Source organism: Anopheles maculipalpis, chromosome 2RL (assembly GCF_943734695.1).
Source record: "Anopheles maculipalpis chromosome 2RL, idAnoMacuDA_375_x, whole genome shotgun sequence".
NCBI classification, from domain to species: Eukaryota; Metazoa; Arthropoda; class Insecta; order Diptera; family Culicidae; genus Anopheles; species Anopheles maculipalpis.
In genome coordinates, this window is record NC_064871.1 from 23574783 (window position 1) to 23592314 (window position 17532).

Genomic DNA, 17532 nt, shown 5'->3' on the forward strand with positions numbered 1-17532 from the left:
TGTTTTTATTGAAAAAGTAAATCTCTTTCTCCTAGTTTTAACGAAGGTGTTACAGAGCGGCTCAAAAGAATTCTCCAAAGTAATGTGAAGAATTTTGTGATAACGAATCAAATAAAAACAGATGGAATATTCCAACAAAGAAAGTAGATCGATTATTAATAAGAATTGTACGTCACTTTACCGCTAGCTAATAAACTATTTAACCTTTTGAACTACTTACCCCTCATAGTGTTGGATGAGCATCATCTCATCAGAGATGATGCTCATTCGTTCGTTTGCAATGGTTCGTTTACGTACCATTTTTTCCGATGTGTGCCAATTAGCAAGACCCGGCCGTATCATTGGTTTGATTTTACTGTCACATTCCGCGACTGATTCGATGGCACAGAATACTCCCAAGTGCGATTGTACAAGAAGTAGCGCAAAGACCTCACAATGAACATGGAGAGCTCAGTTAACCTCCAGTGTCAGCGACGTAATTTATTCAACAGTCTCCGAGATAACGGGCCATCGATCCAGTTAGTGATCGTTGGCATTTAGTACAGATGCCTCACCCCATACGCCTGTGCTCAAAGAAGAATTTTAAATGTCCACATCTATATTGTGTGCAATCCATTCTTTGTCGTATGCTAAACCGCGCCAGTACTTGTTTCTTGGGGTGTGTGACATATGGATAGGTAAATGGGAACTAACATTGTAGCTTAAATTGTGTTCTCATGTTGCCACTATTATGCATGGAGGGGCAAGTAGAAGACCAAAGATGACGTGGCTATTACATTTGCTGCTGCTGCTGCTTATGGGGTAAGAATATTGCGCCAGTACGTTCAGCAGTAAGATCATTGTGCAAACTCGTGTACGTGTTGTCAATCTTCCAGCAGTAACGGGATAATTTATGACGTTGGCAAGCTTTTTGTTACTCACGTCCGATTCTAGCATAGCCGAAGGACAGTAAGTAGGACAGTTTCGAGAAGTTATTTATGATACAGTTGGCATGACTTGCTTGCCAGGTCGCCATTTAGATCTGCAGGTGGATTTATTCGACTAGCATGAGTATTTGCTTCCGGCTTTGTAATGTAAAGTAATTTTGATGTAATTTTTGAATCAAAAACCCAGGTACATGCTGGCGTTTAAACTTGCAAAAAGATATCAAATTCTTAGGCAAATAGATGTGACTCTTGGTTAAAGTACAAACCTATCTAAATATTTTGTAGATTAATTTAAAACACGTAACCTGATTTGGCACGTTTCTTTTTGATGCCGTCCAGTTCAAACATCCTCAAACGCTAGCTCCCATCGCCAGCCATTATAAAATGGGAAAGAAAAATATTACTTAATAGCAGCAGTTTGCGATGTTGCTTCTTCTTTAATTAGCAACCACTTGTCTACTATCTGCTCAACATAAAACCCACGCCATGCACTCCGACCTTTCCGACCGTGATCCTTTTGCCTGCCTGCTCGCGTAAGGTATTGATAAATGTAGGGCAATTAGAGATCGTAAAGTGTGGAAAGCGACTAGTGCAAACAATTGATTACAAAACTTTGAAGAAAACCAAATACCAACCCCAACAACCCACCGACTTCGGCACGTCCTTCAGGGGTTTGGGAAGGACGAGAAACCATTGATGAAATGGACGATGGAACGATTCTAGCGAACGGAATGTAATATCAAATTCCATAGCGCAGCAGTAGCAGCTACAGAGCGCTGGAAAGGCTTTTAATGTCCTCGATGTCGTTTAGAGTCTAAAGGGGAGGCGAGCTGGTTGCTGCTCAACATCACCCCTACGTACGGTTTGAACCATTCTCGACTTTCCCCACAGAGAAAAGTGTGGAGTGCCGGTGGCCAGCACCAGAACCGGAAATCGGAGGAAAATGGTTTAGCAGCCGTGTGCGGTACATAATAATATTTCCTTTTAGTGCCATTACCTCGTTTTTCTGTTGTCGACTTGCGTTCAGTTTGTTCAAGCGCACAGCGCACCCTCGCTGCTTGGTTCCTGTCTTGGAGAACCATTTTCCATTTTTTTCCTGTTCCTTTGACTATCTGCTATAAAAGTTTCCATTTTCCAATGGGCAAGAAAAGCTTGGATGACTTACAAAAAAGAAGCAAGACGCAACATACACAACCATCGCCGATCGATATGGATTTCTTTTGCGCTACATTTCACGTGCACTGGACAAGAAGTATCGCCGACCAACTTCCCTTAACTCGCTCAATGTCAGATCCTGCAACCAATGGACTGATCCTTGCAAAGGTTGCGACCACGCGCTAGCCGGAGACATTTAGTGTCACGTGGAAATGAAATTGCTTTTTGTCCTCGAGTAATGCATCCGCGTTGCAGATGCACTTGGGTTGTGTTCCAGTGTAAGTGGTGGTGCATTGTGTAGCGTGTGTGCATCTTGATACGGTATGATCTTACAACGGCACAATGCAGTGCGGGAAAGTAATCGAGTCGAGATGGTAACTTTTATCCTCTGTCATTAGTAATCGCCCACAGGGTTTGTTGAGGTAGCGCCATCGGTGTAAGGTTTTTGAGTGTAAGGAGAGTAATTAAATGACACTGGTACGCACTCAGCGCGAGGAGTGCAGTTTGTTAAGAAGTTTGCGCTCGGTTAGTCATTATTGGTTGTGCTCATTAGTGGTTCGATTTACTCGGCAAGTGTTGCCTTCTTGTTGGTGGACGCTTGGTGAACTATCAGGGCATTAGCTTGGCGAGTAGCAGAGTAACAAATGTAAAATTTATTGGCCATTAGTGTCCACATTTGCTGCTCGGTTTCATTAGAATGCACTTTGTTCAAAATGTGCTTTAAAATAGTTGCATGCAGAATCCTTTTTCGCAGTACGGTGCAGTCAAATTCCGTAAGTTTCGAAAGCTTAATTATTAGACTTGTATCTTGGCCTTCATTGGCCTTCATCATTGCAATACTCTGCATTTTGTCTTCTTCATGGCTTATCGATCTTCTAGGTCACGCCGGCCATCGAATGGATTGCGAGACATTCCGATACAACACAGTTGGATAGTGAGTCCTCACTACGGGAAGATGGTCCGGATGGGGTTTGAATCCCGGTTCTGCCGTATAAAGACCGGCGCCGCAGTCACCTATACCATCGGGTCGACCCGGTGCTGTGACTGTAAAGATTCCAAAAACATTAGATATAAAAGACTCAGACTCTACCAAAGTTCCACAAATAATTTCGAAGGAACAAATGTAAAGTTTTCTTAGAAACTTTTGTGTTTGGAAAACATGGAAAACAGTCTTCTCTTCCAGATCCATCTCTTCCAGTGATGGTAATGGTGCAACGCAACGATTCAGTTAAATCCCCTCTAATGAGATGCAATTCTATGCATCGTACTTTACACCATTCATTATTCAGCCAATTTGCGATGAAACACCACCACTTTGCACACCACAACAGCAGCAAACTGCATTCCTTCTTCTGTTTGCCCATCTTTCGTGCACAAAGACAACGTGTGCGATTCAGACACAAAATCAATAAAGACATAAACTTTGACGGATGACTTCCGGTAGTTCGTTGGTTCGTGTGTTGTACCGTTTCGGTGCCGTTTGGCCGCTGCCATCACCCACCCCCGACTAAGCGCCGGTAAAAGAAGACATGGCGAATGTTTGCGAATGAAGTCCCTACTCTCTCCGCTTTTTTGGCGGGGGAGGTAGCAAACGAAGCACACGAAACACCACTATTCTCCGACTTCCGGGTCCGATGTTTGTCAGCTATTAAACATACACCCCCGTAGCAAAACATACATCATCCATGAATTAATGATGTTTGCCATTTTCCCAACCTTCATTTTGTACAACGAGAACCGCGCTGGCGGCGGGTGGATGCCGGGAAAAGCTTTCTCTAGAGCTGGTTCGTGCATGCATTGCGAAAAGTGCCGTTGGTGGACGGGCAATTGAATCGTTCGTTCGTATGCAATTCGATGTGTTTGTTGCCACAGCACCACCACCATCAACACCACCTCTCGGGGAGAAAACAAGTCCGTTTGGAGTTTGAACATGGCGCGGGTAAATCGGTTGTCAACTTCGGGAAGGATCTCTTCGCTGCTCTAATTCAATTATATCTCGATTACACGTATCGTGTTTGTTTGCTAATGTAGTCCTGCCCGGTTGTCTACATTCGCTTCACCCTACTATCGCTTGCTTTATATACATATAGTGCCGTTGGGCAAATGAACGTGAACACACCGCCGCAGCACGATCATATGTCACTCTTCTTGCTCGGTTCGATCCGGTTGAGTGGCGTCTGGAGGATACATAATCATTGGTCCTTTTTGGTGTCCCCTCTTCCGCCACCAGATGGAACTAAAGGATAGGCGAGATATTAACATGAACATACTTTGTGCCGAGATTTACCTTTTCATTGCGAGCTTTCGCCTCCGTCTGTATTGCGTCAAGACTTTTAACGGTGGTGACGTTCGACGAAATTTTAATAATAATTTCTCCACCACCAACCCCCAAAGATGCACCTGAGAAAGGTCTCTTTCTTCGCATTTGATTGCGCTGCGGTAACTTTCTTGTGCGTTGTTGGTTTAATGCTTTATGACTTTTGCCGGAAATATGAAGCTGCGCGCAGCCTGTCTGTTTCACTGGTGTTTGCGCTAACCGCGTCTTCACGCTCTCTCTCTCTCTTTCTCTGGTTTTTCCTGTGGGCTGGGAACACCGAGAAAAGCAAACACAGGCGATGCAATTTCGGTTGCTTTTGGATGATGAAAGCTTCTCCCTCTCTCGCTTTTGCTTGAGTGCGTATGTGGTTTCTGGATGTGCTATAGATAGACCTCGCGCCATGGTTAGGTGCGCATTTCCGGGTAATCGTGTCGAAATGAAGCCAATGACAAACTAACAGTGCACTGGTGGACTGCTGTGTGCTGATAAGCCCACCAGTTTCGGTATCCCCGTTTGGGATGGGATGGCAGGATACGACACGTGTCTGTTATCGATATATGTAGTACGAGCATGGTCCGATCACGTTTTACCGTTTTATCACGAGGTTTCGGTGAAGCTATGATTAGCACAGACAGTCCAGGCATGTATTGGCAGGAGGAGTGTGATAGTAAAACAGTAATAAAGCTGTACGGCAGTTGTAGGAAGACGTTTTCTGGAAATTCCAGCACAACTAAATATCCTTGTCCTGATCAATTTTACGTTCTTGTCATTTGGTCGTTTTTTGGGAACAAATAAACAATTTATCACACTTCCAAACTGATGTCTGGCTGATGAACTGACCAATATATTGCATATAAATTGCGATATGAATTTGTAGAAAAAAATTAATACAATGTTTGATAAAAATGAATTCACCGTTAAAGTTAGATGCTAAATTATATAAAATTATTTTATCCTATAAACAACGACATAAAAATGTAATGATTCTCCACAAATTTTATAGACGAATCATCGCGTACACACTGTATTGATCGTGTGCTGTGGCACCCACTGCGTGGGAGGGTTATAAAAATAATCGCTTCCTAGACACATCATTTACACCTACAATCCTGTTTGTCCAAACAAGTTCGCCAGCATCTTTGCTACATTGCGCTCAATCTGCTTCGGCGAAGGCAAAACTTTGCAAGCGTGAGGTAAAAGTTGCGTTTTAGATTCACGGCTTTTTTAAGCCATAAAGGAGAAGCTTCAGGAGAGCTTCAGTTTGCTGGCAGATGTTTTTTGTTCCTTAGTTCTTTTTTTTCCCCGTGGCGTAATGTGTGCCCTGGAGACACACCGGCTTTAAGTACACGCGCCAGCCCAAAGTTCTGGTAAGATCGAGCACTTATCACTGAGTCTGGCGGTGAGTTATTTTTACGTCCCAGAGGAGCGTTTTGAATCGGGTTTAAAATTTTTTGTGTTAGATTTTTTGGGAATGCTTGCCATGCGTACCATAGCAATCGCACCCACCCGCATCGATGTGATGATGTGCAAAGAAAAGGTTTCGCTTGAGTGATAAGCATGAAAGTTTGCGGAAAGTTGTCTTCTTGTGCGATACGTGCTTGTAGGCGGATCATGCGAACGGGAGTTACTTGCTGCTAGTTCGGCAAAGCTTTAAAATAGACCCACAGTTCGGTGACTAACTTCACCCCGAGAAGAAGGTTTAATTTAAGCTTGACCTAAACACTTTATTGTTTTGAAAGCACTTAGCTACTACCGGAACCCCATTTCGTTTCATGATCAGTTTTTTTTTTCTTTCTGGATAACACCAACTCGACGATGGGTAGGTTTGGGGCGTATTAATTTGTTTGCCTGTTTAGGGATGTTTTTCGCGGCTTTTCGCGGCCAGTTTGAAAATCATACCGACCAGTCGTTGTACCATGCACAACATTAAGTCTAACTCGCTTTTCTTCTCTTTTCATTTCACAGATATTTACAGTGGAAGTGGCTCGAGGCCCAGCCGGTTACTTATAAAACTTTCCGCATGTATCGCGTCCTGGGAAAGGGTGGTTTCGGCGAAGTCTGCGCATGTCAGGTAGGTGTTTGCTTGAAAGCAAAAGTTTGAGCTGCTCGGCTGGTGAGCAAAGAATGCCCGGCAAATGTGTGTTCGCTTTGCAAGGCGGGCGACGGCAAAAGCAGTCGCGAACAGTTCGAAGAAGCAAATTGAACAAACAGTAAATCGAAGAAAAAGGAGAGCGAGTAAGAGAGATGAACAAGAAGAAAAAAAAACATGAAAATGGAGTACGAATTCTGCCGAACACAGCTTACAAGCGTAAGGCTTTTCGGTTGTTTTTACCTTCCGTTTTTTGCTTTTATTTTATGCCAACTATGGTATAAAACTGAAAAACTGGGGTGAAAAACTCGCCTTGCCTTTTTTAGTCTCCTCCGTTTACATCCTCTACTATGATGAGAGTGTGCAATTATACACCAGAAATCAGGAAAAACCCTTAGTACAGTTTGCAATCGTAACGATTCGTTTTTTTTTTCTAAATTCCGATAGAATGGTCAGGCCATATTGCTGGTAATGTTCCGCTTCGTAGGAAAGGAAATTTCAATAGAAGTAAAGGAAACATTTATTACCTACGTTACCGTGTGTTAAAAAGCATTCAAAAGAAATCGAAATTCTGTTACGGGGCTGGCATGCTGATTAAAATTCGACTGAATAGTTTAATTTACTAGTAATTACATAATTGTTTAAAATCAAGCTATCATTATCAGATCGTTTCCATAGAAAAGTATCAGAATTCAAACGCTAACAAGCACATCACTATCGACGCTGAAATGGCTTTTTCTATTTGGTTCATTCTGTATTCACGATATAACAACTTAACATTAAGTTGCTTTGAAATACGCTCCCTGGGAGTTGGGGAGCCTAATTAGAATCAAGCGAACGATCCAGATACTTGATACACTATTGAGCTGCAATTATGCGCCTTTAGTCCTCCACCACCATTTCCCCAACATCGACGGCAATAAGGCCTAGCATAGCTCCATGCCCTAGGCTGCACTGGCCTAGTATCGATTTTCTTAAAGCTTGTACGGACGCTTGTACGATGTTTATCCCGACCGAAGCGAGAACAATAGACGAGCAACGGTGTACTACTGTTCGCCCCTGCGTCCTGCCACCGGTATCGGGTCAAGCCGCTTTTGGATGAAAGCATTATTTGCAAGACAAGAATTTTTCCCGATCTTTCTTACGCGCGCGCCCTCTTGCAATTTCCATGGCAGCAAAGCGTGCGGCGGCATCCCCAACGACTAACGCGCCCTTTCGCGTACTGCGTGTACTGCTGTAACCGTTCGAAAAATATCCCTTGCTCCACGATTCCTTGATATGATGGCGGTAAAGCCGGGTTTTACCGAAAATAATGGTGACTTTGACGACATGTAGTCTCTTTCACGGGGGTGGGGATGGTTTTCGCATTTTTCTTTGTTCGCGCTCCTTACGGCCATCTTGGCCGTAACTCGCGCGCACACAAAAGACGCGAAAGAAATGGCCCCGAGGGAGCAGTGAAAATGCTTTCATGATTTACTTTCTGGCCGGCTGGAATGGAAAAGGGCTTGTTAACAATAACAAAAAAAAAGCGAAAAGAATTGGGACAATGCAAAGGAAGGATTCGTGGATGGTGTCGTTGTTATTAATATTGATTAGGATTCACGAAAACTGCCATTTCCGTTGGGCTGGTTGGCTGTATTGTAACTGATAGTGCAATGTTAAGGTGGGAAGGGAACACGCTCCTGTAGTCGTGTGTAACATCGTTTCATCATTTTATCCGGATTCTCCATTTCCCGGGAAAGTGTCCAAGAAACACCGGAGGTTGTGCAAGGGTTGGAATTCTACAAGATGGTGTAAACCCTTTTCCTTTGATTTTCGAATCGAAAGCGTTCGTGCACTCGTTGCAAGAAGACGAAGGAATTCCTTCTCCAACGATTTCTTCCGCAAAGGATGATAAATAGCAAATGCTGGAATGCAAGTAATTTGTATGCAGAAAGACAGCAGAGGTGAGTTCAGAATGTTAAGCTAATGGAACGAAGACCGTCGTCTACTTCAAGTGAATATCGATATTGAGTGGAGGGACGGCTAATACTGCTGGATGCCGAGTTTCCGGATGGTTGGATTCCGTTGCTGATCGAGTTCAAAAAGGGGATAAAAGGGGCACACTGGTCCATAGTCAGATATAGTTGTTGTGCTCGGAATGCTTAAAGGGATTCGTACCGCTTCAAAGCAGGTTGCCACTTGGAGCGGAAAAAATGTTGCCGCTTTGGTTCTCAACTTTCGTTGGTTTAGTTGTGTCCATTTTATGTTGGATTTGAGATACTGTTTGTAATTTAGATTTGAATGGAGATATCTTTGCAAAGCAAAATCGAAAAGTGTCACAGTATGAAGGGAGAGAGAGAGAGAGAATAGTACTCTTTGGCACATCTTCGTACGCTAACCCAAAACGAGACAGTCAATGTTTTGGTAGGATAGAAAGCGGAAAGATTTTTTGTTGTTGTGAATAATTCATAGCACTTCCGGATAGATGGGAGGAATCTTATTGCTGTAACGGTGTTTCGCACAGTCGGGAGCTGTCCTGTCGAGGGATAAATGTCGTCACTCCTCAGCAGCGAAATGGTTAAATATTTATATAGTAAGAAAGGAGTTTTGTAAAGAAAGTTTTTGAGATTTTCTTCACCAAAATTTTATATAAATTGATAAAAAAACCTGGAAAATTCTAGTAATTTAACTTTTATGTATAATTTGTTTTATTAAGAAAAATGTTAAAATGACTCCCAGATTTATCTTTCAAGTGAGATTTGATTCATTCAACCTGTTAATGGGTTTATTGATTGGACATGCACGAGCACGTTAGTGCTCTCGACTGTTCCATTCTCGGTTAATTGAATTTAACACTTCGCCTACAAATCCCATCCGAAAAGGTCAAAGGCACACGATGCATGCAGATGGATGTAAATTGAATCAATCAAGGAGCAAACGTCTAATTGCGTCTATTTATTGCATCAGTACGGTGTGCATCGTGTGCAGTTAACTAGTAGTGCCCGGGATTCGGTATGATGCATCTACTAACATGGAATTTGTTTGTTTTCCCATTTGCTCTCCACACTGCTGCAGGTACGAGCCACAGGAAAGATGTACGCGTGCAAGAAGCTGGAGAAGAAGCGCATCAAGAAACGGAAGGGCGAATCGATGGTGCTGATAGAAAAGCAGATACTGCAGAAGATAAACTCTCGCTTCGTGGTGAATCTAGCGTACGCATATGAAACCAAGGACGCCCTGTGTCTAGTGCTGACGATTATGAACGGTAGGTGTGAAGGTGCAGACGCTTATAAAAGCAAACAGCTTTCTTGGGAGAACTGCTGCAAACTATTGTTATAAAAAAAAATGTTTTCGTTCGGTTTTAGGTGGGGACTTGAAGTTTCACATCTACAATATGGGCGGTGAGCCTGGATTTGAGCTGTCCCGGGCACGATTCTACGCGGCGGAGGTGGTCTGCGGGTTGGAACACCTACACCAGCAGGGAATCGTTTACAGAGATTGCAAACCGGAAAACATTCTGCTGGACGACCATGGTCACGTGCGAATCTCGGATCTCGGGCTGGCTGTAGAGATACCGGAGGGTGAGATGGTTAGGGGGAGAGTGGGTACAGTTGGTAAGTAGGAATTATGTTACTTTTAACCTTTTCGAATGTGTAGAATCAAATGGATATTTTGTCCACTTTCGCCATAGGTTACATGGCACCGGAAGTTATCGACAACGAGAAGTACGCATTCTCTCCGGATTGGTTCAGCTTCGGCTGTTTGCTGTACGAGATGATTGAGGGACAGGCACCATTCCGGGCCCGCAAGGAGAAGGTGAAGCGCGAGGAAGTCGATCGGCGGGTAAAGGAAGATCCTGAGAAATATTCGCACAAGTTTAGCGATGATGCCAAAACGCTGTGCCAGCAGCTGCTCATGAAGGCGGTTAAAAGTCGGCTCGGCTGTCGCAATGGGCGACACGGTGCGCGCGAAGTTAAGCTGAATCCATTCTTTAACAGTATTAACTGGAAACGACTCGAAGCTGGTTTGAATGATCCTCCGTTTGTGCCGGATGTAAGTGTTCCTTATAGGCGTGTGTAACTTGAAGGGAATAGATGTATGTATTTTATTTTGACATTTTGTATCACAACATTTCCAGCCGCACGCCGTTTATGCCAAAGATGTACTGGACATAGAGCAGTTTTCCACCGTGAAGGGAGTCAATCTGGACGCAACAGATGAAAATTTCTACACCAAGTTTAATACCGGATCAGTATCGATACCGTGGCAGGACGAGATGATCGAAACTGAGTGCTTCCGGGAGCTGAATGTGTTTGGTGTGAACGAATGTCCGACGCCCGATCTGCTTACCAACGCGCCGCCGGTAGTGGAGAAGCCTGGTTGCTTTCCATTTAGAAGAAAAGTAAGTGTGCCCTTGTTTGAGTACGACTCCCTTCAGTTACCGTAATTCTAAACGAATGTTTTCTTATCACTTTTTTTTTTTGTAGAAAAAACAAACGCCCCGCGAGAAACCGGTTCCGTTCAACGAGAAACTGTTATCCTCTAGTCAAACAACGGTGAGCTGTAGCCAGGCGCCAAATGAGAGTTGATAGGTGTAATCAAATTAAGGGGAATTGAATCAAGCATACGCCCAACTGCAGCCGAGGGAGGGGAGAGCTTACGATCTCTTCTTGGCTTGGCGTGTTCGGTAATGCAAAACAAAACAAATTGTACATCCTGGAGATGGTAGAAAAAGCAGGAAGAGTGTGTAACCCTAGTAGCAAATAGTAGCAGCAAATGACGTACGCGGGAATGTGTTGGCGAGGGTGCGTATGTCGCACAATCCGCAGAGTCGATGAAAAGCCTCAAGTTTGTAAACCATTCCTCAACGGGGACTCATCACATCAACTTCACAGTAAAAGCGTGACACAAAACCCAAAAAGTAATTGAACCTTCTGCAATTACGAAATTTAGACCGTCTCATCCCCACAAAACACTCACTCAGTCAATGGTACACAATTTAGAATTGCACATGAACATTTTCTCATAACGCACAACTAGTAATTAATGAACAGATAGCGAACTAAGTGAAAGCACATAGTTGTCCGGATCGGGCATGAAGCAAGCTGTTAGAGCAGTATTTTTGGCGCTTCTGTACGCTAACAGTAAGAAGAGAATGTTTTAAAATTTTATTGCATTTGGAAGAAACCATAAATGGGATAAACGCTTCCGTATTTCACAATACAGAAGTATGCGTGATGTTTTATTTGAGAATCGTAATTTTTTTTGACCACAGTTTGCATTTTGTGTTTGTTATGTCGATGTCATGTTTCATTTAAAACTTCCCAAACTCGAAATAGTCAACATTTTTGTTGCATTTGGCATTTGTTGCGATGGTCCTAACAGTGTGAATGCGATAGTCGCCAGAATCGCTTTATCTTACGTTTATCTTAATACTGCCACGTGTACAACACAATCAAAATGGATGCGAACAAACACTAAATAAAAACACAAATCTTACCAAAGCCAAAAAGGTCCCCAATCCATCCCGCGTCTTTCATCGCGCCGGTTAAATGGCACGCATTTTTAGTTTGGGTTTGCTTATCACACGAGCAAGCGAATTGAGTGTGTGTGAAAAGCGATGATTTCTGCTTTAAAATATTGCATAAAACAAAAGTCCTACGAGCTTCATGAGGTTTTACAATAAACAAAGTACATGTAAATTCTTGCATAATTGCAATTGCAATCAATGATCATGATTTTATGGTAATTGTTTAAATAATTCGCATGTGTGCAAATACCATCTGACGGATCATCGGTGTAAAAAGTGAAGGTATTTCTTTTTCTTTTGCTCTTTTGTTGGCCGAATAATGCTCATAAATGCTCAGAAGCTTCAACGATCTTCGTGTATTGCCTGATTTAGCTTGTTGCACTCTATTTACACCAAAAGCATAAAAATTCTTTGACCGTGGTGGTACACATTTTAAAACTATTAGCTGTTTAATTCGGAGCAACGACGTGCGTTGGTCTCGTGCAGCAATGTCGAGCGTTAGAAACAGAAGACAGAGTACGATCAGGAGGAAAGTACTTAAGAAAAAGGGGTGAAAAAAGAAGAAACTCTTAATATTCAAATGATTGAAAAGGAAACTTTTTAACAGCAGTTTTCATACTCATGTACTAATCAATTATAACGTAAACAGGAGATCTATCTTCCTGGCTATAAAATCATGGAAATGGGTAGAAGGGGTGGCCAAGAAGAAATTGAATAACTCTATTCGCACGCATACTATTCATTATTATAGACACACAACACACTCACACTCTTCCCGTAAAAAAAGGAACCACAAAACACTACCGTTTTATCGACTCAAAATCAGCGTGAACGTGAACTCTAGAGGAGTGGGTATTGTCAAATGCATAAATTATGATAAACTTAAAATAGTTACCGCGAATCGCAAAGTGTAAAGAACAAAACAAAACAAAAAAAGAGAGAAAAAACAAAGTGAAAGCAGAACAAAGCTGTAACACAACACATAAAACACAAAGTATGAGTGAAAGCAATCATTTTACTAGGGCTGTTTTAGCTTTAATCAACGTGCGGTGAGGTTTTAAGAAGCGATGAATTGGTTAACGTTTTACCAAATCTTTCAAGTATTGTGTTCAAAACATGTAGTATATCCCATGTATCAGATGCACGATGGAAAGCATGAGCCGAGCACAGGTGCGCCATGTATAGGATGTGCTTACGGTTGGTTTTTCAGGTTTTTTTTAAATATTTTTTTTTAAATTGTACAGCCAAACGCGCCGCACAAGCATTACGTCTTAAGTTTTATAAGCGAAAGCACTCGTTCTTTGCCCTTTTCGTGTGCCGTTTGTTGGCAGCTTACGATTGGTATTAAGGTTTTATTTAAAACTTATCTTATAGAAGAAGGAAAACAAAAAAAATAGTTACAGTAAAAGAAATCAGTTTTTATGATTGAGTTCGAGCCTCTATTACGCCTATCAATTGTGTGCAGCTACAAGTTAATGTATGTTCATTTTAGTTTTCAAAGGCAATTTTTGAGGATGCAGATTGTTGTAATACTTTACGCTAAGAGAGTTTGAGTGTCTCCAACTCCCAATGTTCTCTGAAAGACAAAAGGGCGTTAGCACAAGCACAAATTTTCGCGAAGAGCTAGAGCAGTTTGTGTTCTACACTTACAATACAAACTGCTGTACCGCACAGGAAAAGAAAACTTCCTCAAACGTTTTTTCCTTAAAAAAAACTTGTATATAGTAGTGGTAGTGCGCGGTAGAAAGAAGAATAAAGGTTACACAGCAAATAAACCGATACAAACTTCCACCACCCTCCGATCGTCCAGCAGCGAAAAAGGGAAAACCTAGTAGAATCCGGCGTGATGGAGTAGTTGAGAATGGTTGATAGTACGCAAGCAGCGGTAGTGTTTATCCATACGGACCGAAGGTTGCAGAACGGTGCGATGAGAATGTCCTCATAGTTGGAAAGATATTTACGATCTTCTATGTGTGTTTCATACTTTCATTATTTGACACATATTCGAGAAGTACAAGAATCTGTAATAACTAAATGATACATTCGATGGCTACTATATTGGAACCGCTACACGGTGGGAGGTCCCCCGCACGGTGCGATGAAGTTATAGTCGTGGTGTAGCCAAAAATTGGCGTCTTCAAGCTCATTTAATACGATCATACACAAAATTTGGGAACGGCAGTGTGTGGTTTGCAGAGTAGCAGTTGTAGTGTGTAATAATGTGCTCGACCGCACACATAAACGGTGCGACGTGCTAGTTAGGCAGTGGTAATTGGACTGTATTTGCTCTAGTGCATTCTAGCGGAAAAGGAGCCAACCGCGAAGCCAAGCATATAGAATTTCGATGATAATTATAAAGCGACACAAACAAACAAAAATACACTCACAGACACACACACATTCATATACAGAAAAAAACATGAGAACTATATGGAAACTTTTTACGTGTAATATCAGAAAGCAGATAGACAGGAAGAAAGAGAGGTAATGGAATAAATTCCAAAATTTTGACTAGAGACAAGAAGGGAATTAAATTACCGTGCGTGTGTGTGTGTTGAATGGCTTGGGCAGGATGCAAAACTTTGTGGCAAGGAAGTGCGTAGAATCGTAGAAAGTGAGAAAATGCATACAACTAAATAATAAATAGAGAAATTTAAACTAAATCGATCTTTTCTTCAACTGTTTCAGTTTGATGATTGTTACGTTTCATTATGTTACTTTTATCTTACATAATTATTTGAAGAGTCTAGTTTTTAAACATTTATACTACATTAGTCTTCGCTAGCTTTCCTTTATGGAAATCCTACGTTTGAGGTGGGCTAGAGCCTAGCCCTCCGTTGGGAAGACCTCGCTCTCCATACCCAATCCTGCACAGAATTGGAAGATCTACTCTGGAACGTGGTAAAGCGTGATGGTGTACTAGCGCGTTCGAGTAGAGCTGTTTATGTTGGATTCGCTCTCGATTCAGTGTTTCAGAATGTTTTCCTTGCTTTGGCACATTCGAAGTGATAAATGATGGCAGTTGATCTTTTACATTGTCGACATCTTAAGTCCTTGCAAGCCGTAAAACAAATGTAACAATCCTACATTCTACAAAAGAGATCTGCGGCGTTTATACGTACTTGCAGACCGTGCAGAAGAATTGCCCTTAAATTTTTTTTACGCAGGGTATAAATAAGTTTATTTTTTTATGTTGACGCTGCCTCGGTAACCTTCTGGCCGTGTTCGTTGATGTTTTTAGCTCCTTAAGGTTTTCTTTTGTAAAATCATTCACACATGCGTCGTTTTGCAGTACTTCAAGCATAGTCTAAAATGATTAATGCTACGTTGTCCACAGAAATGTAATGTTATTTCGCTTGGTGTCCTGCTAACTATAAGATCCGTTGAAGATATTCAATATATGACATCGACATTAATCGGGTACCTTTCATAAAGGATCTTAGTATTTGGTTAGATTTGAGAACACGAGTTTCTTCGATCATTTGAATTTCATTTAGTTCAATCTCTTTACGCTTCTTCCCGTCACCTTTCTTGTTAGACCTCCCCTTCACATCCCTGCTAGGTTGGTGCGGTACGGTCAGAATGATCTCTTCCTTAGAGCGTAAGTAGCATTCAACAACTGTCAGCATCTATTTGTCTATTATGTCCCTTTTTCGTTCCCGTTTTTGGGTTTCCTCTTCCTTTAGGTTCCCTTAAAGGCGTTTAAGGATTCTTTTTGTAAATAAATAAGTTTAAATTAATTCATCATCCATATTTTATCAAAATCTTTCTTCGTTATGGTCGGTAGTTGGTGAGGTATTTTTGTTGGCTCAATTTCGGCCCATATATGTATGGACTCATTATCCAATCAGCTCCTACACGCTTCAATGTGGCCAACAAGCATAAACATGTATTCAAAAATAATTTAAGTAATGCATAATTAGGCGATTATGAAATGCAAGTTGAAAACCGTAGTCATACTTCTTCATTGGAAAAATAGTTGATTGTGAATAAGATTAAATAAATCTCAGCAGTGCAAACTACTTGTACCAATTAAAATAAATTAAAATAGACTTTTTAATTTATATACCAGCTGATTACACTACTCAAGAAAATAGCAAGTTCACAAGTAAAAAAACCTCTGAACGGCACAAAAAAAAACAAATTGTCTTAATCATTTATATGTCGCTATTGGCAAAAGAGACTGCATGACGTGTGGCACGTACTTTGGTCATCTGTTTTATTGATAAGCGAACAGCAATGAACAATGTGTGTGTGTGCTGACGAATTTAATGAACGTGAAGAAGCAACTCTGTACAGGAAAAGGAAATCGAGCAAAACCATTGTAACGTGAGCCACTCGCCCCTAATCATTAAGTTAATCGAATCGCACACTAGTCGAATGCGGAATGAATGAATCTCAATTGAATCGGCAGGACCGTTCGCGCAACACAAGTACAGCACCGGGGTGTTGGTTGATATGGTAGGAAGGAAATGTGGACGATGACGACATTGGGATGCGATTGCTGGGACACACTGCGTCGACACGTTCCGACACCTTCTCCTGGATGGAAGAACTAATTGCTCCGGATGTTTTAAATGTTTGGTTCCGTTCCGCATAAATAGAGGGCTCGAGATTTTTTTAAATGATAATTGCGAAATATTTCGGTCGGGAAGGTCAAGCAGAAAAAGTTCTACCAGGTCAAGCACTGTGCAACACATTCGTTAAACATTCCTTGATACGGAACCACGTAGCAAATTTGATTGCCCACACGATTTAGCGAGTTGTTCAAACTTTTTATTTATGAAATCATTACAAACAACGCATGATGATAACGACCAACACACAACCAATACACAAGAAAAAAAAACGCTCTAAAACATTCGGTTGCATTTTGCGCGACGCTATCAATTTTCCAAAGACCCCAAGCAAACAGAACGAACGATTTGGTTTGGTGTCGTCTAGACAAAATGCTACACTGATAAGTCAAACCCTGTCGATCGTCACCGTGCATCGGACCAACACACACAGAAAAAGCATCTTTGACTGTCCTAATTGTTTGATTTAGTTGCTGACCGCTTTCGAACACGCTCGGGTGACACAATTGCGTCCCGCGGAGCTGACATTGGAAAGCAATTCTGCTGGTGATGCTTTTTTATTTATGCTCCCGGGGGGGAGGGATCCGACCATCGGAAGCCACTGGAGTGGGGATAATAATCAATGTGAGAACGAGAATCTGACCAGAACGTACGTGCCCAACACTGATAGAAGGAGCATGCTGAAGCTCAGTAGTTAGACGATCTTTAAAGGAATAGGACAGCTTCATGATGTCGCTGCTTGGGTGGTGTATTTTGCTACAGGCGCTAACACTTACGGCTTTTACCGTGGATTGTGCCATTGAAGATGCAGGTCGTACATCCGCCCTGGAGGAAGCTCGTTTGCAACGAGAAAATCTGGTCCGAAAGTATCTCAAACGGCTAAAGAAGGAGGAAGGCGCTCTGAAGCTGGTTGGCGGACGGGGAGATTTCGAGGGTGAGTTGAGCCAAGGGCACAA

General features: G+C 42.0%; 6 protein-coding genes across 6 annotated transcripts in view; 4 read left to right on the top strand and 2 right to left on the bottom strand.

The window, feature by feature from the left end:
• Positions 1–11096, top strand: part of LOC126557363 (G protein-coupled receptor kinase 2) — a 38622-nt gene extending 27526 nt beyond the window's left edge. The window contains exons 6-11 of the mRNA XM_050213104.1: positions 6364–6469; positions 9545–9734; positions 9835–10083; positions 10161–10522; positions 10608–10871; positions 10957–11096. Coding sequence (XP_050069061.1) covers positions 6364–6469; positions 9545–9734; positions 9835–10083; positions 10161–10522; positions 10608–10871; positions 10957–11058 — 1273 coding nt within the window. The 3' untranslated portion in view covers positions 11059–11096. The remainder of the gene's footprint in view (positions 1–6363; positions 6470–9544; positions 9735–9834; positions 10084–10160; positions 10523–10607; positions 10872–10956) is intronic.
• Positions 1–17532, top strand: part of LOC126556771 (uncharacterized) — a 364167-nt gene that overhangs the window by 335056 nt on the left and 11579 nt on the right. The gene's annotated exons all lie outside the window — the stretch shown is intronic.
• LOC126557752 (lysyl oxidase homolog 2B-like) overlaps positions 1–17532 on the top strand; it is a 249133-nt gene that overhangs the window by 230027 nt on the left and 1574 nt on the right. The window contains exon 2 of the mRNA XM_050213630.1: positions 17299–17510. Within this exon, the coding sequence (XP_050069587.1) occupies positions 17303–17510 (208 nt within the window). The 5' untranslated portion in view covers positions 17299–17302. The remainder of the gene's footprint in view (positions 1–17298; positions 17511–17532) is intronic.
• The window catches only part of LOC126558142 (uncharacterized), a 459948-nt gene that overhangs the window by 194322 nt on the left and 248094 nt on the right, over positions 1–17532 (bottom strand). The window lies entirely within an intron of this gene.
• The window catches only part of LOC126558359 (lachesin-like), a 346936-nt gene that overhangs the window by 154105 nt on the left and 175299 nt on the right, over positions 1–17532 (bottom strand). The gene's annotated exons all lie outside the window — the stretch shown is intronic.
• Positions 1–17532, top strand: part of LOC126556783 (protein dispatched) — a 383943-nt gene that overhangs the window by 34715 nt on the left and 331696 nt on the right. The gene's annotated exons all lie outside the window — the stretch shown is intronic.